The sequence below is a fragment of the Euleptes europaea genome, chromosome 8, assembly GCF_029931775.1.
Source record: "Euleptes europaea isolate rEulEur1 chromosome 8, rEulEur1.hap1, whole genome shotgun sequence".
NCBI lineage: Eukaryota > Metazoa > Chordata > Lepidosauria > Squamata > Sphaerodactylidae > Euleptes > Euleptes europaea.
The window spans coordinates 38,779,464-38,798,070 of NC_079319.1; the positions used below are offsets into that span (position 1 = coordinate 38,779,464).

Sequence of the window (18,607 nt, forward strand, 5' to 3'; positions counted from 1 at the left end):
CCTTAAGCAGGTCAGGAACGGAAGACAACTTTCCAGGCTGTTTGCTCTTCTCTACTGATGATTCTCAGGCAAAACTGCAGGAACACGTTGGGTATATTTTTGGGAGGGCAACCTCTTCGCACAGGGCAACAGTGAAGTCCAGTAGGCCTAGCCTGCACAGCGCGTGAACAGAATGTTTGCTCTAGAAAACCTGTTGCAACATGCAGGGGTTTCCTCTGCAAACAAGGAAATGCAAAAAAAGATACCCTGAATGTAGAAAGGCTGAAAACCAGAACCTTTTGTCAGGAATGGCAACAACATATAGGAATGTACTTTACTGGCCCACTGTAGTGGATGTGGGGCCTATTTAGAAGTACGTTCATTCACTGAACCCAGCGACCTGATGAATCCAACCCAAACCAAGCAGGACAAAAAAAGAAACAATATGTTGATTCATGATCTTAGCCAAATCTGTTAACGAGTTCATGGACATCAAAACATGCACAAATATATTCATCAGACTGTTTGTATTGTTTCCTGTTCTCCTGGGCACCTGGTTTTTCATTCTTTTGCTTCTGCCAATTGGGCAAATGATATTTGTGTGGATACGTATGAGCAGCACTTCATTCATTACTGGATAAATGCGACAGAATTATCTCAACGGAAACTCTGTCCTGCGAAAGCAAGGCTGAAGCTTCTCAGTCTGCCTCAAAGGCACCGTTGGTGGCCCCGAGATATTCTGCCTTCTTTTTATGCTTCATCCATATTTTTCTCAGGAGGCTGGGTGTGCCTTGCAAAGTGCTCCCCGTCAAAGGTAAAGTGGCTTCAGTCCTATGAGCGAGGGCTGTGTCATCTTCAGTATTTTTCCATGAAAGCTTTGAAGACCTAGAGCTGAAATTGGGAGAGGTTTAGGCAGATTCATTCTCAGTTTATTTCAGAATAACAATGGGGTGTTTGCTAATTTATGTCATGTTTTACATTTTTTTAAATTTTAAAGTAGTATATAATTATTATATCCAGTTCTGAACTGAGCCATAGAGTATGGATCAAAACTCCCACAGAATAGGGCTATGGACAGACAGGGTATTGTTCCACAAGCCTGGTGGAAATTCCCAGTTTGCAGAAAAACATGAAATGTAAAAAAAGTGGTTTTTTTTTTTTTTTTTTAGAAAACTAAAAAATAATACAAGCAATATATGCTTCTTTATGAAAAGCGTGCCATTATGATTTCACAAGACTACATTATGAGGTGTTTGGCCATGGGGGTTGCTAGGCGACTTGCAACCAACATTGCTGAGGATTTCAAGACTCACAGTCTCAAAGTGGGGGAGGGGGAGAAACAGAAACTTTAAAAGGTAAAAGACAGGATGGAGGGAAGGTAAAGCTGGAAGGGGGAAGAACAAACAAGGTTAAAAGAGAAAGCTGAAAGAGGGGAACTTAAAATGGTAGTTGGGGGGAAGAAACAGTAAAAGGAGACAAGTAGGTGGGTAGGAGAGAAGGAAAGGGGAGAGGCTGCAGGCTCTGTGCGGGGAGGCAAAGAGAAAAACCAAGAGGGAGTGGGAACATGAGATTTTGCCTTGCAAGTTCCCCACTTTTAATTATACAATTATTATAATTGTTTGGTATGAAGCATCTCATAACCAAAAGGAAGACTGCAACCAAGAAATTAGAAGGAAATTGCTACTTGTAAGGGCAACCATTAAGGTAAAGGTCCCCTGTGCAAGCACCGGGTCATTCCTGACCCATGGGGTGACGTCACATCCCGACATTTACAAGGCAGACTTTGTTTATGGGGTGGTTTGCCAGTGCCTTCCCCAGTCATCTTCCCTTTACCCCCAGCAAGCTGGGTCCTCATTTTACCAACCTCAGAAGGATGGAAGGCTGAGTCAACCTTGAGCTGGCTACCTGAAACCAACTTCCGTTGGGATTGAACTCAGGTCGTGAGCAGAGCTTGGACTGCAGTACTGCAGCTTACCACCCTGTGCCACAGGGCTCTTGGGCAACCATTAGGGAACTAGAAAAGATCCTGAAGTGTAAGGAAGTGTTGTGTGAGACAAACATCAAGATAATTCATACTATGGTATTCTGTATTACTATGTATGGTTGTGAAAGTTGGACAGTAAAGAAAGCTAACCAGAAGAATATTAATTCATTCTTGTTTGAGGAGTTTTTTACAGATACCATGGACCTCCAAAAAGACAAACAAATAGGTTCTAGATCAATTCAAGCCTGAATACTCCTTAGTTTTAATGGAAGATTGTATAGATGTTCTTGTAGCCACTCAATTCACGTATGTTTTCTTCTGCTGGTCTATGCCCTTAGTAAATGATTGATTGATTGATTGATTGAATTCTCCCTAGAAGCTAAAATGACTAAACGGAGACTATCATACTTTGGTCATATCATGAGAAGACAAAGATTAACTGGAAAAGACAATAATACTGGGAAAAGCTGAAGGCAGCAGGAAAAGAGGAAGACCCAAGATGAGATGGATTGACTCAATCAAGGAAGCCACTACCTTCAGTTTGCAAGACCAGAGCAGGGCTGTTAATGATAAAATGTTTTGGAGGTAATTAATTCGTAGGGTCACCATAAGATGGAAATGACTTGACGGCACATAGCTAGAGCCAGGCATGTTGACAGCGTAATGGTGGAGAGGGGGCATGGACTTTTTTCTTCCAAGTGCTGCCAAGTTCATTTGGAAGCTGGATGGAACTGGCTTCAGTCATAGTCCTCAGTGCTTCTTTCCCCTTTTTTTCCAGGAATGCTAAGTCCAGCTACAGTACGTTGCTACAGTAGGTGGGAGGATGCAGATTCTTTGTCATATACCCAAATGTTTATAGAGCCCAAACAACTAAATGTCTCACACTGTTGGAACATGAACAAGAATCTGAATATATATCTATACTACAGCTTTAAACTGATTTAATAGTCACCCCCTCACCCTAAGAAACTCTAAAGGTAAAAGGTAAAGGTAGTCCCCTATGCAAGCACCAGGTCTTTACTGACCCATGGGGTGATGTCATGACATTTACTAGGCAGGCTGTATTTACATGGTTTACCATTGCCTTCCCCAGTTGTCTACAATTTACCCTCAGCAAGCTGGGTACTCATTTTACTGATCTCAAAAGGATGGAAGGCTGAGTCAACCTTGAGCCAGCTACCTGAAACCCACTTCCGTCAGGATCAAACTCAGGTTGTGAGCAGAGCTTTGACTGCAGTAGTGCAGCTTACCACTCTGTGCCACTGGGCTCCTAAAGTAACTCTGGAAGCAATCAAATGTGGAAGCTGTAGTTTCAAAAGAGGGGCTAGGGATCTCTAATGGAATTCTCTGCACTCCTCACCAAAGAACAATTCCCAGGACTGGGGCGGGCGGGAGGGGGACACACACATGACATTTAGACTGGTATGAACATATACGTTTCTAGTACAGATATACCCTGAGATACCTTAAAGAAATATGTTGTAAAGAGGGTAATAATAATAATTTTAAAACTTACTCTTCTGCAACACCATCCCTTATTGCTGGTTCTGTGGCTGTAATCCATTTTGCATTGTGGTAGGATCCAGGAGATGCTTGAGGTTGCTAAATTGTATAGGAATGAAAAATGTCCATAACATCTTGGCACAAATTATGAGATGCAAGGGGAAAACAGTGTGACTGTACTTTTGATACCTGGGTAGAAGAAGGAATTTTAGCACTGTATAAACTTTGCAGGTATCAAAACCTAACCCCTGGTAGTTCCGATTAGCTCTTTTTATATATCCATACAAAGTTATTAAACTAGATAGAGTGAAGAGTGGGAGTGGACAACATTTAACATGCTCCCCTTATTCTCAAAAACTTCAGTCTTTGTTATCACTATCTTTATGCTTACTGGCTTTGGAGAGACCCTCCAAAAACAATTTAGCAAGGGATTGTGCTTGTACAATTCTCAGATATTCTTTAGAATACTCTTCATTCAGATATTCACTACAGTTCTTTTTAATAAGCTTTCTCTGGGTCTGACCGTTGCAATCTAGGTGTGCCATTTTCTTCTTGTATCTCTATTGGAAGGACAATCCAACCAAAGTAAACACAATATCTGTTATAAAAAGACGGAGGTTGTTTTATGAACCGTTGTTCTAAAACTCTCGCACGCAGGCTATAACAATCATCACAGTTGATAAACAAAGCTGGCTTTGTATTATGTTTTACTTACCAAAGACTTTACATCTGACTGGTTATTGCCACAGCTGAATGCCTGTTGCTTAGATCTTTCTGCTGCAATGTACAATACAGGGGAGAAACTTAATGGTTTCGTTACTCTGTGTGTGAAATCTTATATGTGCTGAGAACTGCTACAATAGGAGACTTTTTGAGGAACGAAAAGTCTGAAAGGTATATTGCCTAACTAGTGAAGGTGAAACTTGGCTGAATCTTTCCTGTTCTGAACAAGGGTTGCCAGATAAAAAAAGGGATTGTAGTGGTAGAGTGATGTTTGGGGAAAAATCGTGAGAAACAAGAAGTAACCTTGTTCTTTATTTTTTACAAGGATGTTTGAATGTTATATATTATCCCGTAGAGGAACAGCTTTGAATGCTGCTTAAAATAGGCACAACGATTCTCAGTTCAGTTTACTTTCTACAGGTTAATATTCTACGGCATGATTACCATAACCTTGATTTTGTTGGGATCCTTATCAAACCTACCTTTTTCAAAAGAAAAAAAAGCTTCATACAGATGAAAAGTTAGCACATCAACCCGTGTGTTCTGTTTGTTCATGCATGCCATAATTAATTTGTTAGGGTTGAGCTTAGGTACCATGAGTGCAAAGCATTCATGGAAGCAAACCTTCTCTGCCTGCCCCAAGTAGCCCTCTGTGACACCAACAGGTATTTGGGGAGGATGGTGGAGCCTCGTGGACAAAAATCCATGCAATAAGGTGGAAGAACTCCACTGAAGCAAAATTGTTGTTCCTTTCACTCTTCTACCGGGGTTCATCTGGAGGCTCTGCTGGTGGAAGAGGGAGTGTACAACACCAGATTTCCTTGACTGAGGTTCTACTGGAAGGAGATATCAATCTCTCCCAATTTCCCCTCTTCATTGCCGTCATCTCCAGTGATGCCTGGTGAAGATCCCCTGATCCTGAGCAATGGCTTTGAGGAGTCATAGGGTACTGGAGGAAGGAGAAGGCAGAGAAAGTTCTCCTTATGTGGGTGCCTTGTGTTTACATGTTGTGGGATCTAGTCTTCAGTCTGTAGGGTTCAAAAGGATTCTCTGGTATGTGTTTTTTTAAAAGAGATTAATATGTCCACCTTTTTAGAACAGTTACAAAACCTGAGTTACTGCTTAATTTCTAGGGACTTACTGTGTATTTCAGGGCACTTGAGAGGATTAGGGAAGAATCCTTTCTGTCTGTTCTGTAGATGGCTCAAATCTGGCCCCTCTTTATTTTTGTAGAAGACTTGAATGAGATCACCTTGGCGTGACAACAATTCATCCGTCCCCTGAGAATGATAGTCGGGCACTGCTACCACCTATGGGGAAGGAGATGACACCGTCTCATTACCTGTTTGCTGTGGATAGCTTCAATGAATGAATCTACAGAATAACTTGTAATAGTGCTGGATTGTCCGCCTCTTTGCTTGTTAAATAAAACTAAACATTTGCATCTTTGTGGAAAACCAGTAAAAGTGCTGATAACAAGAAGGTATACGTGGAGGGAGTAGTAAAGTGCTAGAAAAAAGTATTTCATTAAAATGTTTACCCAGCTGTTTGGTAGAAATACCCAAAAACAGTTTATGGTTACATAAAAACTTGCAGAAACAATTTAAATGTAAGTAAACACAATTTAAACTGCTGAAACGTTTAAAGCAAAAGAAAAATATGGAAAACACATAAACACAGACCAGCAGTTTTTAAAACCAATCTTGTAGCAAAGGCACCAAGGTTAGTCTGAATGTCTATTTTAACACCAAAAGTTTTCACCACATTCCCAAAAACCATGAGAGAAGGTACAGGCTGTGTCTGGCAGGGAAGGATGTTCCATGGTCTTTTGTCACCAGAAAGACCTCCAAAGGTGACAAAATATACAAATCACACACTAACTTATTTTTCTGGAATAGGGAGTGGCATCCAAACAAGAAAAGTTGGGTCCCTGGAAACTACCTATCCAATCTCTGAAGCAAACACGAAGAGCAGGGTTTCTGATTATGTTCTCTGCAATTAATGTTTTTAGAAAGTCTTCAAAAGTAGCCCCACAGAGAATACAATACAGTAATCTAACCTGGATATGATCAGAGCATAGATAATTGTATCCAGGTCTTGGTTTTCTAGTAAGGGACATAACTGGTGAACCAGTCAGAGCTGATCTGAAGGGAATTGTGCCAGAGATGAACAATATCTGTTATCTTCCAGAATATAAAGATATATATTTTATGTACACAAATAAAATCAGAGATTGTCTCCCAGTTAATACAGACCCCAACTACGGTATGGGGTTGCTTCTTCTACCAATGATACTTCAAAGGATTAGGAATGTGAGTGAATCACTTGTGTCTATGATGGCCTCATGCCATGCTGGAGTAAGTCTGGATGACTTATGTGGGTCAGGAAACCATGTATATAGTAGCACAGTTTAGATCTAAACAGGATTTCATGCTTCTCTAGGTCATTCTGAACACTCAAGGTAAATCTCTAGGATAATCTTGAAGTCACTTTTCTTTTCTAATTGTATCACAGCCACAAATGTGAGTTTGCCAGCTGTTCAGATGAACTGCAGAGTCCTTCCAAGTAAGCAGCACAGCTGAGCAACTCTCTACATATTTGATTACTGTTTTAGCAGCCATTAATTCCTTTTGTCTGGGTTTAACTTGTTCCTCTGCTGTGGTGTCCTGAAATATAGAGCCTAGCAAAACATGCTTTCCCACATCCTGCTTCAAGGCATTTCCCACGAAACCAATCACTGTCTTTTAGAAACATTGGGTTGGTTCCCAAGGAGCCATTCCACTAATGGCCGTTCTGTCCTCTGGTCCAAGGAACATACATTGATGCAAGAGGCTCTTCCATTGGCAGACAAGACTCTTGCGTCAATGGAAATCTCCTTTCACCAGAGGAAAATGCTGCCACTACTTTATTTATAATTATGTGGATTATAATTATTGCCAATTGTCTTCCAACATCATTGTCTCCTCTTCCATGTTAGCCTCACTACAATAACTCTCTGAGGAAGCTTAGGCTGAAGGAGTGTGCCTGGCCCCAGGTCTCCCAGCAAGTTTCCATGGCAGGGTGGAAATTCGAACCTGGGTCTTCCAGATCCTAGTCCAGCACTACACCATGCTGGCTCTCTTAGTGGAATGGATCAGTGGGATCCAACCTGACCTTGCCAAGCACTCTTGTACAAACTGTGGCCCAATTGCCCAGAAACCAGTGTGGAGAAATAAGAATACTATGCACCATTAGTGCATTACAAACATTACTCTTGAAGCAAACCCCTTGATAATTCCAAAAGGCTAATGAAAATTATTTTTATTATAAAACTGTTCATGATTTAAAAAAATGTTCAGAGAAATCATTGTTTCATTAAAGAAAAGTACCCCAGCTTACAGGCTAAGTGAAAGACACTCAAAGATAAGCACTTCTAAGCCCGATTGATGTCCATAGGAGAGAGTTAAGTACTTGCTTAGTATGGATTTACTGACTTAATTAAGAAAATGTTATCTCATTGTGATAATGCCCAATTTTGGGGCAAAACATCAAGCCCCATCAAAAAAGTATCTGATCGTTGACCTTAATGGGATTTATTGAGATATACTGTGTTTTTTTATTCTTAAAGATGTCCTTTAAAACCCTTCAATTACACATATTTTAAAGACTTTGAAAACAAATTTAGCAGTTGAGAGAACACATAAACAGTGATAACACAATTAATAGACGCCATGTTTTGTTGAAAACTGATTATTTAGAAATTCCCTGTAGTAAGAACTTAGATGGGTATTCTTTAAAAGTGATTGCAGCTAGGAAATAGTTAACGGGAGGCATCTGAGGCTAATTCACAGGGTTAGTCATATGACTGTGAAGCACGTAACACTGCCCCAGCTCACACAAGTATTATGGCTGTGGAAGAGGCTGGCAGGTTTCCAGGTGACTGCTATTTTTGTCGTTGTCTAGGATTAAATGAGAGTATCAAGATTACAAGAGTGGAAGACCTCATGTCATCTCTGGCAGAGTTGCAATTCTAATAACAGGTACAGAGGCAATTTTTTAAAGAGTTTTTTTCCTGCTTTGCATCGGAGAGAAAAGTGTACCTTGACATCTCTTCCCAGTTATATGGAAGCTTCTGTTGGGAAATGATGATCCACAGGGCAGATTATGTCACCATGATTCTTTGAACTCTGTACTGGCTGCCCATTTGCTTCCATGTTCAATTCAAAATGCTGGTTTTGATCTTTAAAGGCCTTCACAGTCTGGGACCCTCATACTTCAGGGACAATCTTTTCCCATATACATCTATGTGATAATGTTGGTGGTTGCCCCAAGTTTCTATAATAATACCCTCCTGTAAGGAGGCAAGATCTCTGTCGTTGGCCTAGGGCTTTTCTGTTGCTGCTCCGACGCTTCAGAATAGTTTGCTGGAGTGAGTGAGGAAGATGTGGGATTTACAGCAGTTCATGTAGCTGCGCAAAGCAATATTTATCAACAAGCCTTTGAAATTGCCTGGTAATTGGGGTCTTCCTTGGGCTAGTGACCTGTTTTGTTGGAATGGCTCCCTTGGCTCTTATAATATTTGTGTTGTATTTTAATTTTGATTATATTATTTTATGATTTGATATGCAAGCCACTTTACGTTTAGGTACTAGAGAAAATTGGGAAATGTGCATATATATACACACACACACTAAAAATGCTCCCTCCCTTTTCCAAGTTGTTTTTGAAGAGCTTTTAATGGCTAGTTTTCATGTAATTTTTGGTCTTTTTTATTTCGCTGCTATCTTTATAATTTTATTGTACTGTTTTACTTGTGAGTCAACTTCAGCAGGTCTTTGGAGAGGAGATATATACATTTTCTAAATAAATAAATAAGGGTGGCAGCTTAGAGGGGAGAGGGTTTCTCCCCCCCCCCTTCTCCCCGGCTTTCCCCCTGTCTTTACTGCTATTACGTATAGCAAATTGACCTTAAACACTCATGCTATACTGTATCAAAGCTGTTTTCTGCCATGATCCTAAATCAGGGCATAAATGATAGGTTTACCATCCCAGTATCTAACTGTATTTATTTGCCTATTTTTGCATTTATTTGGCACATGTTTTAGTATTTTTCTCTCCAAATTTCTTTCCCTACAAATAAGCTTACTATGTATGTAGTGGATTATTTTGTATTTGTTACACCAATTCTGATTTTTCTTGGGGTCTAAGAGGAAATGCTACCAATTTTCACCCTATGGCAGCTGGTACTACTGATTGCAAGTAACAAATGACGGAGAAAGTCCTAATTTTTTACATTGCTTAGAGAACCTATTGTGGTATGAAGACTGTGGCATGTCAGTCAGACTTTGGGAACTGATGAGTTAGCAGGGCAGTCTCCCCTGCCCCCCACCAAATGTTTGAGCAAATGGCAACATCTTAGGAAAGGACATTGTTTTTCTACATTTATGTGCTCTCCCAGTAGAAGATATTTCCTCCTCTTCTTCAAATCATCCTTCCAGAATCATCAACTTTTATTCTTTTATTTTATTATTTTAACCTAACTTTGATTTTTACCTAGAGCTGATATTGTATCGAAATAAAACTTGACTTGACATATGTGCAAAGCCATGCCACATTAATCCGTGTTTTAATACATTAAACATATTCCAAATGGTTCCTGGCTTCTCAGATATTTTAAATATAGGACATGAATTTTTTCTTGAGAGGCTATCTTCAAAGCGAACAAAATGTTTTGGGGAAAAAAAAACAAACACAACCCTGTATGTTATTTGTGTCCTTTAATATTTCTTTTTGCACTCTTACATGTGCTAGTTGTATATTATGTTCTTGAATGATCCATTTATCAATTCCATGGGCAACAGAAATTGACTTTTGTAAGGTACATTTTTTCTTACCTTTTTTGATCGGCTGCATTGAGGACCTTTGGTTTTTCTCCTGATGGGACTACATGCTACAAAAAGAACAGAAAGATGATCAGAATGAATGGAAGGCACTGGGTGAGTTCAGTGTTTGACCTAAGAAGGAATTTGAACAGACTGGTCATGCTGAGAAAAGTATGATCGAACTCTGGGCTGTTTGACAACTGTTTCCCCACCATCATGAGATACTATTTGATGACCATCTTGTAGTAGATACACTTGGAACTCTGTATTATGAACACTTTACAGTTAGGTGCCTGTTATCATGTACCCAACTCAACTGAAACAGTTGTTACAGACATACTGGAAACCTGGCAATTATGTGTGTTGGGAGCACATGGTCCTCCCAATATGCACGGTCGCCGTTTGAATGGGACAACATGTGTACATTCCAGCTTCAGACCACATATACCAGAACTTTGGAAACGCAGGGTTCTGAAGCTGGACTGTATGTGCATTGCCCCTTTCAGATAAAAAGGCAAACACGTGTACTGGGAGGTTTGCTTGTGTGTACATGTGTATGTAGTAAGAGCCCCGTGGCGCAGAGTGGTAAGCTGCAGTACTGCAGTCCAAACTCTGCTCACGACCTGAGTTCGATCCCAACAGAAGTTGGTTTCAGGTAGCCGACTTAAGGTTGACTCAGCCTTCCATCCTTCCAAGGTCGGTAAAATGAGTACCCCGCTTTCTGGGGGTAAAGGAAAGATGACTGGGGAAGGCACTGGCAAACCACCCTGCAAACAAAGTCTGCCTAGAAAACGTCGGGATGTGACGTCACCCATGGGTCAGGAATGATCCGGTGCTTGCACAGGGGACCTTTACCTTTACATGGATATGTATACACATAGTCAAGTGTAACGATTGAAAAGAGCTAACATCACAATAATATATACATTATTACTGGTCTCTCTGTCTGCAGCAGCCCAGTAGAAGTGAGAAAGGCTCAGGAAGAACTTGTCTAAATCCATCCGAGTGAAGGAAGGATTTGAAGCTCGGTTACCCAATTGATACATTACAGTGCCTCTGTAATATTACAGTCTTGTACAGATCTTTTCTGATAAATGTGTCTTCTGCGGGAAAGAAATATATACTGTTTTGCTTATTTGATTGCTATTGACATTAGGGTTTCCAGCTCTGGGTTGGGAAATACCTGGAGATTTTTGGGGTGGAGCCTGAGGAAGGCAGGGTTTGGGGAGGGGAGGGACTTCAATGCCATAGAGTCCAGTTGCCAAAGCGGCCAGGGGAACTGATCTCTATCGGCTCCAGATCAGTTGTAATAGCAGGAGATCTCCAGCTACTACCTGGCTTCTACATAACTACATGATATTTGCCTTCAAGAAAGAAATTGTACTCTGACAAGAGACTTAAAAAAAAAAACAAATTTGACTTTATTGTACTGTATTCTGACAAGAGACTTTTTTGAAAAATTTGACTTTATTGTACATATGAACTATTGTTGTCTGTCTTTGTAGGTTTTATGTGTACACTCTGTTTTGTTTGTACATTAATGTGGTAGTTTATAAATAGCTTTTGCACTTTGTTTAAACCTCTTTCGCTCCTGCGTTTGTGTGTGTAAAGTGCCGTCAAGTCTCAGCCGACTTACGGCGACCCCTTTTGGGGTTTTCATGGCAAGAGACTAACAGAGGTGGTTTGCCAGTGCCTTCCTCTGCATAGCAACCCTGGTGTTCCTTGGCGGTCCCCCACCCAAATACTAACCAGGGCTGACCCTGCTTAGCTTCTGAGATCTGATGAGATCAGGCTAGCCTGGGCCAGCCAGGTCAGGGCTTCGCTCCCGTACTGATTTCCAAATCTCATTGATACTAGTAGAGTGGTGTTTATTTTCCCTCTACTACCTGGAGGTTGGCAACCCTAATTGACATGTATATTCGTTTCTGATTCTAATTCCCAAACATCAAGAATCTAGATTTATGTATTTTGACTTCTGCATTATGGTGGCCCAAAAACCTGAGAAGAAGGGATGAAATGTATTTATTTACTTCATTTGTACCTCACCTTTCTATCCAATGGGAACCCAAAGCAGTTACATTGTTCTTCTCTCCCCCATTTTATCCTCACAGTAACCCTTTGAGGTAGGTTAGTCTGACAGTATGTGCCTGGCCCGAGGTCACAGAGCGAGCTTGCATGGCAGAATAGGAAGCTGAACCTCAAAACTGAAATACTTTGTGCTGTTTTCTAACCACTGAAGATGCTGCCACTGTTCCAAAATGACCTTGCAACTGGGATGAAAGTTTATTAGTATACTGAACACTCTGGATGAGTTCATGTTGATTTACAATAAAGTTAATGTACAATATAAATACAAGAAAACAGTATCTGTGTTATAAACATCAATCAAGAAAATATAATATAATATATCAATAAATGCTTCTGTAAAAATACATATTTCTTAGTGCTTCTTAATACATCATACATCATTACCTTTATTAGGCATTTACATCAGCATACAATAAGCAGAGCTGCGAAAATGGTTAAAACAGGTTACATTAATATGTCATTACTTACAAGTACAAACAAACTGCTCGCAAATCCTTTGTGCAGACAGGAGAAAACGAGCTACTTGTTGGGTGACAGAGGGGTTTCTATCAGATAAAAGATACATCACCAACTGCTGATCTAGTCAAAAAGGGCAAGAGTCCAGTAGCACCTTAAAGACTAACAAAAATATTTTCTGGTAGGGTATGAGCTTTCGTGAGCCACAGCTCACTTCTTCAGATACAGCTAGAATGTTGCTGATCTGAGAGAGACTGATCACTCGGCAGTAGGGGTTTAATATAGGTATACTTCGGCTTCATGTAAAGCTGGCAGTACAACAGCACGTGGGTTAAGTGTTCAGGATCCCCAGTCTTACATGGACAATACCTATCAATAAAAGGGATTCCTTTGTATCTTCCTTGTAGAATAGCTGAAGGAAGAAGTGCTTCTTAATTGTTGGTCTACATGAGCTTTGGAGCATATCTTTTTATGGGGGGAGCATATAGGTTTGCCAACCTCCGGGTGGTGGCTAGAGATCTCCCACTATTACAACTGATCTCCAGGCGACAGAGATCAGTTCCCCTGGAGAAAATGGCTGCTTTGGCAATTGGACTCTATGGCATTGAAATCCCTCCCCTCTCCAAACCCTGCCCTCCTCAGGCTCCACCCCCAAAATCTCCGGGTATTTCCCAACCTGGAGCTGGCAACCCCAGGGGCATACTATTAGCATTCTACTACATTGGGACAACTGCAGCTTGCTCTGTGCATATTTTACAAAACAGGAAGATGGAATCTCAAGCAGGGCTACCTTGGCTAATCTCAGCAGCTATGAGGGTTTTACAGAAAGCAGCACATCCTTAGGTATGTAAGATTATAAAAAGCTTTCTATATAAAAAAACACCTTTATTATAAATTTTGTCAGTATTTTAAAAACATTGACACTAAGTTTTAGTAATGTATATCTTGCATGCATTTGGGCAGGGACTGTGGCTCAGTGGTAGAGCATCTGCTTGGCATGCAGAAGGTCCCGGGTTCAGTCCCCGGCATCTCCAGTTAAAGGGACTAGGCAAGTAGGTGATGTGAAAGACCTCTACCTTAGACCCTGGAGAGCTGCTGCTGGTCTGAGTAGACAGTACTGACTTTGATGGACAGAGGGTCTGATTCCGTATAAGGCAGCTTCATGTGTTCATGTGCCTCTACAATAATCCTGAGAGATGCCACTATCACTCCATTCTGTATACAGTGAAGAGGGGACTCCGTGGTAGGCCGTGGTAGGCCCCTGAACCGAAGGCTGAAGGGCCTTTTACTAAAACTCAAAGAACATAAGACTTCTTGGTTTGGTTTTGCATTCCATCTGTGATCCCTCCTTCCTGACCAATGTTTTAATTGTTTTTATAGTTTGCATGTGTATTTTAGGTCTGGTTTTAATTGATTTCATGATGTGTTTTTTTTTTTTTTTTAAAGGAGTGATTCTGTTGTGTATGATTTTAACTTGGTAGCTGCCTTGGTAGCCCTGATGACGGCAAAAAGACAGGGTATAAATTTTGTAAAAGAAGAGCCCTGCTATATCAGTAGGGTTGCCAGGTCCCTCTTTGCCACCGGTGGGAGGTTTTTGGGCCAGAGCATGAGGTGGGCGGGATTTGGAAGGGGAGGGACTCCAATGCCATAGAGTCCAATTGTCAAAGTGGCCATTTTCTCCAGGTGAACTGACCTCTATCAGCTGGAGATCAGTTGTATTAGCAGCAGATCTCCAGCTAGTACCTGGAGGTTGGCAACCCTATGTATCAGGGCAGTGGTCCATTTAGTCTAATAACTATGTTCCACACAGTGGCCAACCAGTTGCCATGGAGTGCCAGCAAACAGGGCAAGAGGCCAAGGCCTTCCCCTCAAGTTGCCTCCTGGCACTGGTATTCAGAGGTTATGGCCTCTGGATATGGAAGTTCACTTGAGTCATCATAGCTAGTAGACACTGATGGACTTCGCCTCCGTGAATCAGTCTAATCCCCCTTTAAAGTCATACATGCTTGTGGCCTGAGTCATGGAAGAGGGACCTTTAAATGTAGCCTTACCAATTGCCCAGACCTGGCGGGCAATTGCCTACCAATTAACTGGGCTGCATGCAGAAGTAGTCCTGTTTTGTCTCAGAGGTGATCCCGCATGTGCATGGCTGTGCCTTGCATGATGATGCTACTTCTGGGTTTATCCCAGAACTGCTGGCATTGCGACGGGAATGCTTTAGCACATCCCCCCAAACTCTAAGGTTTCCATAGAGATTTTGGAGGATTGTGCTAGACTGAGTATCCTGCATGATGCCGATGCTTTCAGGGTAAACCTGGAAGTGACGTAAGCGTGCAGTACATGGCTGCCCCGCCCCCACCCAAAAAAGCTCCCACCAGTGACAAGGGGGGGGCGGGCTGGCAACCCTATTTAAATGAAACAGAGATGCTGGGAAGAGTTCAGAAATATAAAGCTAGTGGATGCCTTTTCATGGCAGTTCACTTGTCATCCTATGGGAAAGGACAGCAAAGGGAAACGACTATTTCCTTTTCTGTAATGCAATTTTAATTATGTTAATGATGCTTCAGATTTTAGACAGTGAGCGAGTGCCTTATCACTATCATGCTTTCAGCTTGCCTTTGTAATCCTCTAGCTGAGACACTGAATGTCTGTAGGCTGGGAAACCAGCAAACTACTCAACTGAAAGAAGAAGAAAGAACTGCATGAGCAGCCTTATTTGAATAGGACTTTAAAGGAACGTTTGTTCCTGGAGGTGGGTACTAGTGATCCCCTTAACATGCTGCTGATAAGTGTCCTGGAAAGAGGTATTTCCCAACACGGCTTCCAGAAGTCCCCAAGTGAATGATGCTAATGACTGGAAATGGAACAATACACCTTCAAGTGTGTGTTCTGCTTCTTCTCCCTGAGCCATCAGCGATGCAATCTCAGGCAGGAAATCTGCATACTAAGATCACGATTTATCATTTTCTGAACGCTCAGTGCTGCCGTGTGCTTAAAAGCGCTGGGGTTCAAGCCTGGATTACTTCTTAATCCAAGATTTATGTGGAGGGCTGTGGTTCCTCACGATAGAGGGGATGGCACTCGAGTCAACACGTACTCGGAAGCACTGCCTGTTCTTAGTTCTAGCTCCAGATTAAGGTGACAAGATAGGAGACAGAGTTCCAGCATTTTATCAGCAACACAGGGCAGGGGATTGCAACAGATGCAGTTTGACATGCCACAGTGCTGTAGGGGAGAGAGAAACAGCACCTGCCAAAATTCCTTCTTCTTACCAGTGGTTACTGGCATAAACTCCCTTGCTTAAACTTGATCATGCTATTTTGGCTGGTTCTTTACTACTTACAAAAATAAATTTTGTAGGATATTCCCTGCAAACTTGGGCTTGACTTATTACTGACTCCTCTCACTCCTAGTCTTGTCTATTAAAAAAAAATGTACAAACTCTGGTTCCAGAGAAGGGGTTGCTACCCTCCTCCCTCAGTAAGTCACCCATGCCTCTCATAGCTGTGTAAAGAGGAAGAAATGGACCAAAGGAACTTTCCCTGCCTTTGCAGCTTTATGCCGGGAAAGCTTTTCCTGTCACACAATTGTTAAAGGCATAGGAGCCCTGCCAGAAAAAAACATGGTAACCTGAAGAAAGTCCACCTGGCTGCTTTGGCCTTGAAGAAAGGGGTTTTTTTTTTTTTTATGGGCCAAGTTCACTGGCATGAATGCATTCCCTCAGAATGTCAGACACAATAAAAAATGCAAGGCAGACTGCCTTTCTTAGCCATGGGAGGGAGAGGTGATCAATGGAGGCTGAGGGAAGGTTTAATTTAATGTTTGTTTCTTTAAAAAAGGATACGGGGGGGACCCTAGCTGTCATGAGTGAAAAGACAGTGGAATTTGAAAACAAGCACATTACTGGGGAAAATTAAAATTAAGAGTGGACTAAATATAGGTTACTCCAAAAAGTTTCAATAATGATGTTTTAGTCCATGCATCAAATAGCTCCAGCAATGAATAGCACATTCATGTGAACATAGTGACAATTCAATCTGCATAATTTTCTAGTGATCAGAGAAAGACAACTGTGTAACCCTGGGCTGAGTTTGCTAAGAAAAATTAGATTACATTGTTTTCCACATAAAGGTAGCTCTCTCTTTTGGCTTAAGGAGCTAAAAAAATTATTGTTCTTGTGACTGCATATGGATCTTTGTCTGAACTGTGCTCTTTGTGACAGGCTAACACTAAGCTGAACTATACATTCAGCCTGAGGACACCCATTTGCAAACACCTCTTTTGATCGTGGGCCACACACAATTGAACAGAGCCACTTTCTGCATCTAACTATTCTGCATCTCATTCTTTTATATTCTTAACATTAAGTATTGTCACCTTAAGGTTCACTTTGAAGATCTAGGAACAAAGCTACATGAAATCACACCATTTGAACACTGTTTATTCCCCTGGAATCGTTTAGATAGCAAGGGGCGGGGGACAGATCACCCCACAGCAAGTACAGTGCAGCTGAGAATGCATCTGAATGTATAATTCTGAAGATCCCCCCCATGCCATTTCAATAAAGCCCAAAGCATCGGCAATAACTTTGATTGACTGGTACTCACATTTGGATGAAATCACAGTAAACACTTCTAAATTTTCATCACTGCAGCTGTAAATCTGGTGCATTTTTTCACCTCTCTCTCCTGGCTGCCTATCAGCTTCATGCAACTGCTCTGAACTTCTGGTAAATAGGTTTCACTAATCCCATCTGGCTCCGTGATCATTGTCCAGGTCCACAAAGGACAGACTGATGCTGTGATCTCATCTCATTCCATATTCTTCATTGCCACGTTTTCTACCCTTGTCTGCCTTTGTATGAATTCTGCTCACGCCAAGGTTTGATTTAGCTGTTCCTTAAAGCCACTGCCTTGCTAGTAATATTTTATTTGCATAGCCCCTCTTATTACCATACAATTTACAGGCGCACCCTCAAGAATAATAAGTAGTGAAGTACTGAAGGAATGTGGACATGTTGTGTGCTGATAGTGAATGATCAAATAAATTATTGTTTTTTATTTAAAAAATTTATTTTCAAAAATAACTTAAGACAAACATACACTTTATACATAATCAATGCGCCCTGCCTGCAACGGGACCTTCATCAACTGCTATTTAGAGCAGATCTAAATCATTCTGTACCTTCTTGCGTTATTCTAAATAAAACTTAAGAAAATATAAGCCCTGTACGAGGCGAAAGATGCCTTAACATTTACTCATACCTTCATACAAGCTATATAAATTGCAATTCTTAATTACTTTATATAATACTGATACTGTATACTAAGCCACCAAGTCAGCATATTTAAAATTTGATTAGCACTACATGATTATTATTATCAAGTCTGGTAAGATGTACCTTTGTCTATCAAAATGGTGCAGTTTAAACAATACAGCATCAAATAATATTTATCGTTATCCTTCAATTCCACTTAACACATGAAGAAATAGACATATTCCTTTCTATAAAATAAGCATCCAATAGTTAATACATGCTGTGAGGCAAACACACAGTTTTATAAGCCAGTGGGCTAAAATGGTCCACCAACGCCTGCCTTTAGCACAGAGATCAACATTTTCAAATATAGATACTTGCTGTTAAGCACTTCAAGCCCACATTTAGCCCTTCTAATAGGTGGCCTGGTTTGCTGATGTGTCTCTTGAGCTCCTGCTAAAACCAATAGACACCAGCTGTAATTCTACATCCACTTACTCAGAAGTCCACTGAAATCACTGCGTCTTTTCCCCATCTTATTAGATTTTATAAATCTTTTTGAGCAGGTTGTTGAGAAGTTATAATGTATAATTATAAATGCACTCTTTACCTGACTGTATATAGGTTAAAGTGGGTCAGAAACACTGTTCCCTGGAACAAGATCTCATAGAAAGAGAACTTGCTACCACTGTCATGATGCAATAAAACGTTTAAAGGAAAATGCGGTGCATTCCTGAAGGAGGGGGCCAATGCTCC

General features: G+C 41.0%; 1 protein-coding gene across 1 annotated transcript; it reads right to left on the reverse strand.

The window, feature by feature from the left end:
- Positions 1-669: 669 nt before the first annotated feature.
- Positions 670-17,363, reverse strand: VXN (vexin). The gene is made up of 6 exons (XM_056854784.1): positions 17,202-17,363; positions 10,063-10,118; positions 5,331-5,499; positions 4,182-4,243; positions 3,480-3,565; positions 670-864 (listed from the first exon to the last, which is right to left on the reverse strand). The coding sequence occupies exons 1-6, from the start codon at positions 17,263-17,265 to the stop codon at positions 678-680; spliced, it is 624 nt and encodes a 207-aa protein (XP_056710762.1). The 5' UTR covers positions 17,266-17,363; the 3' UTR covers positions 670-677.
- Between the last annotated feature and the right edge of the window lie 1,244 nt (positions 17,364-18,607).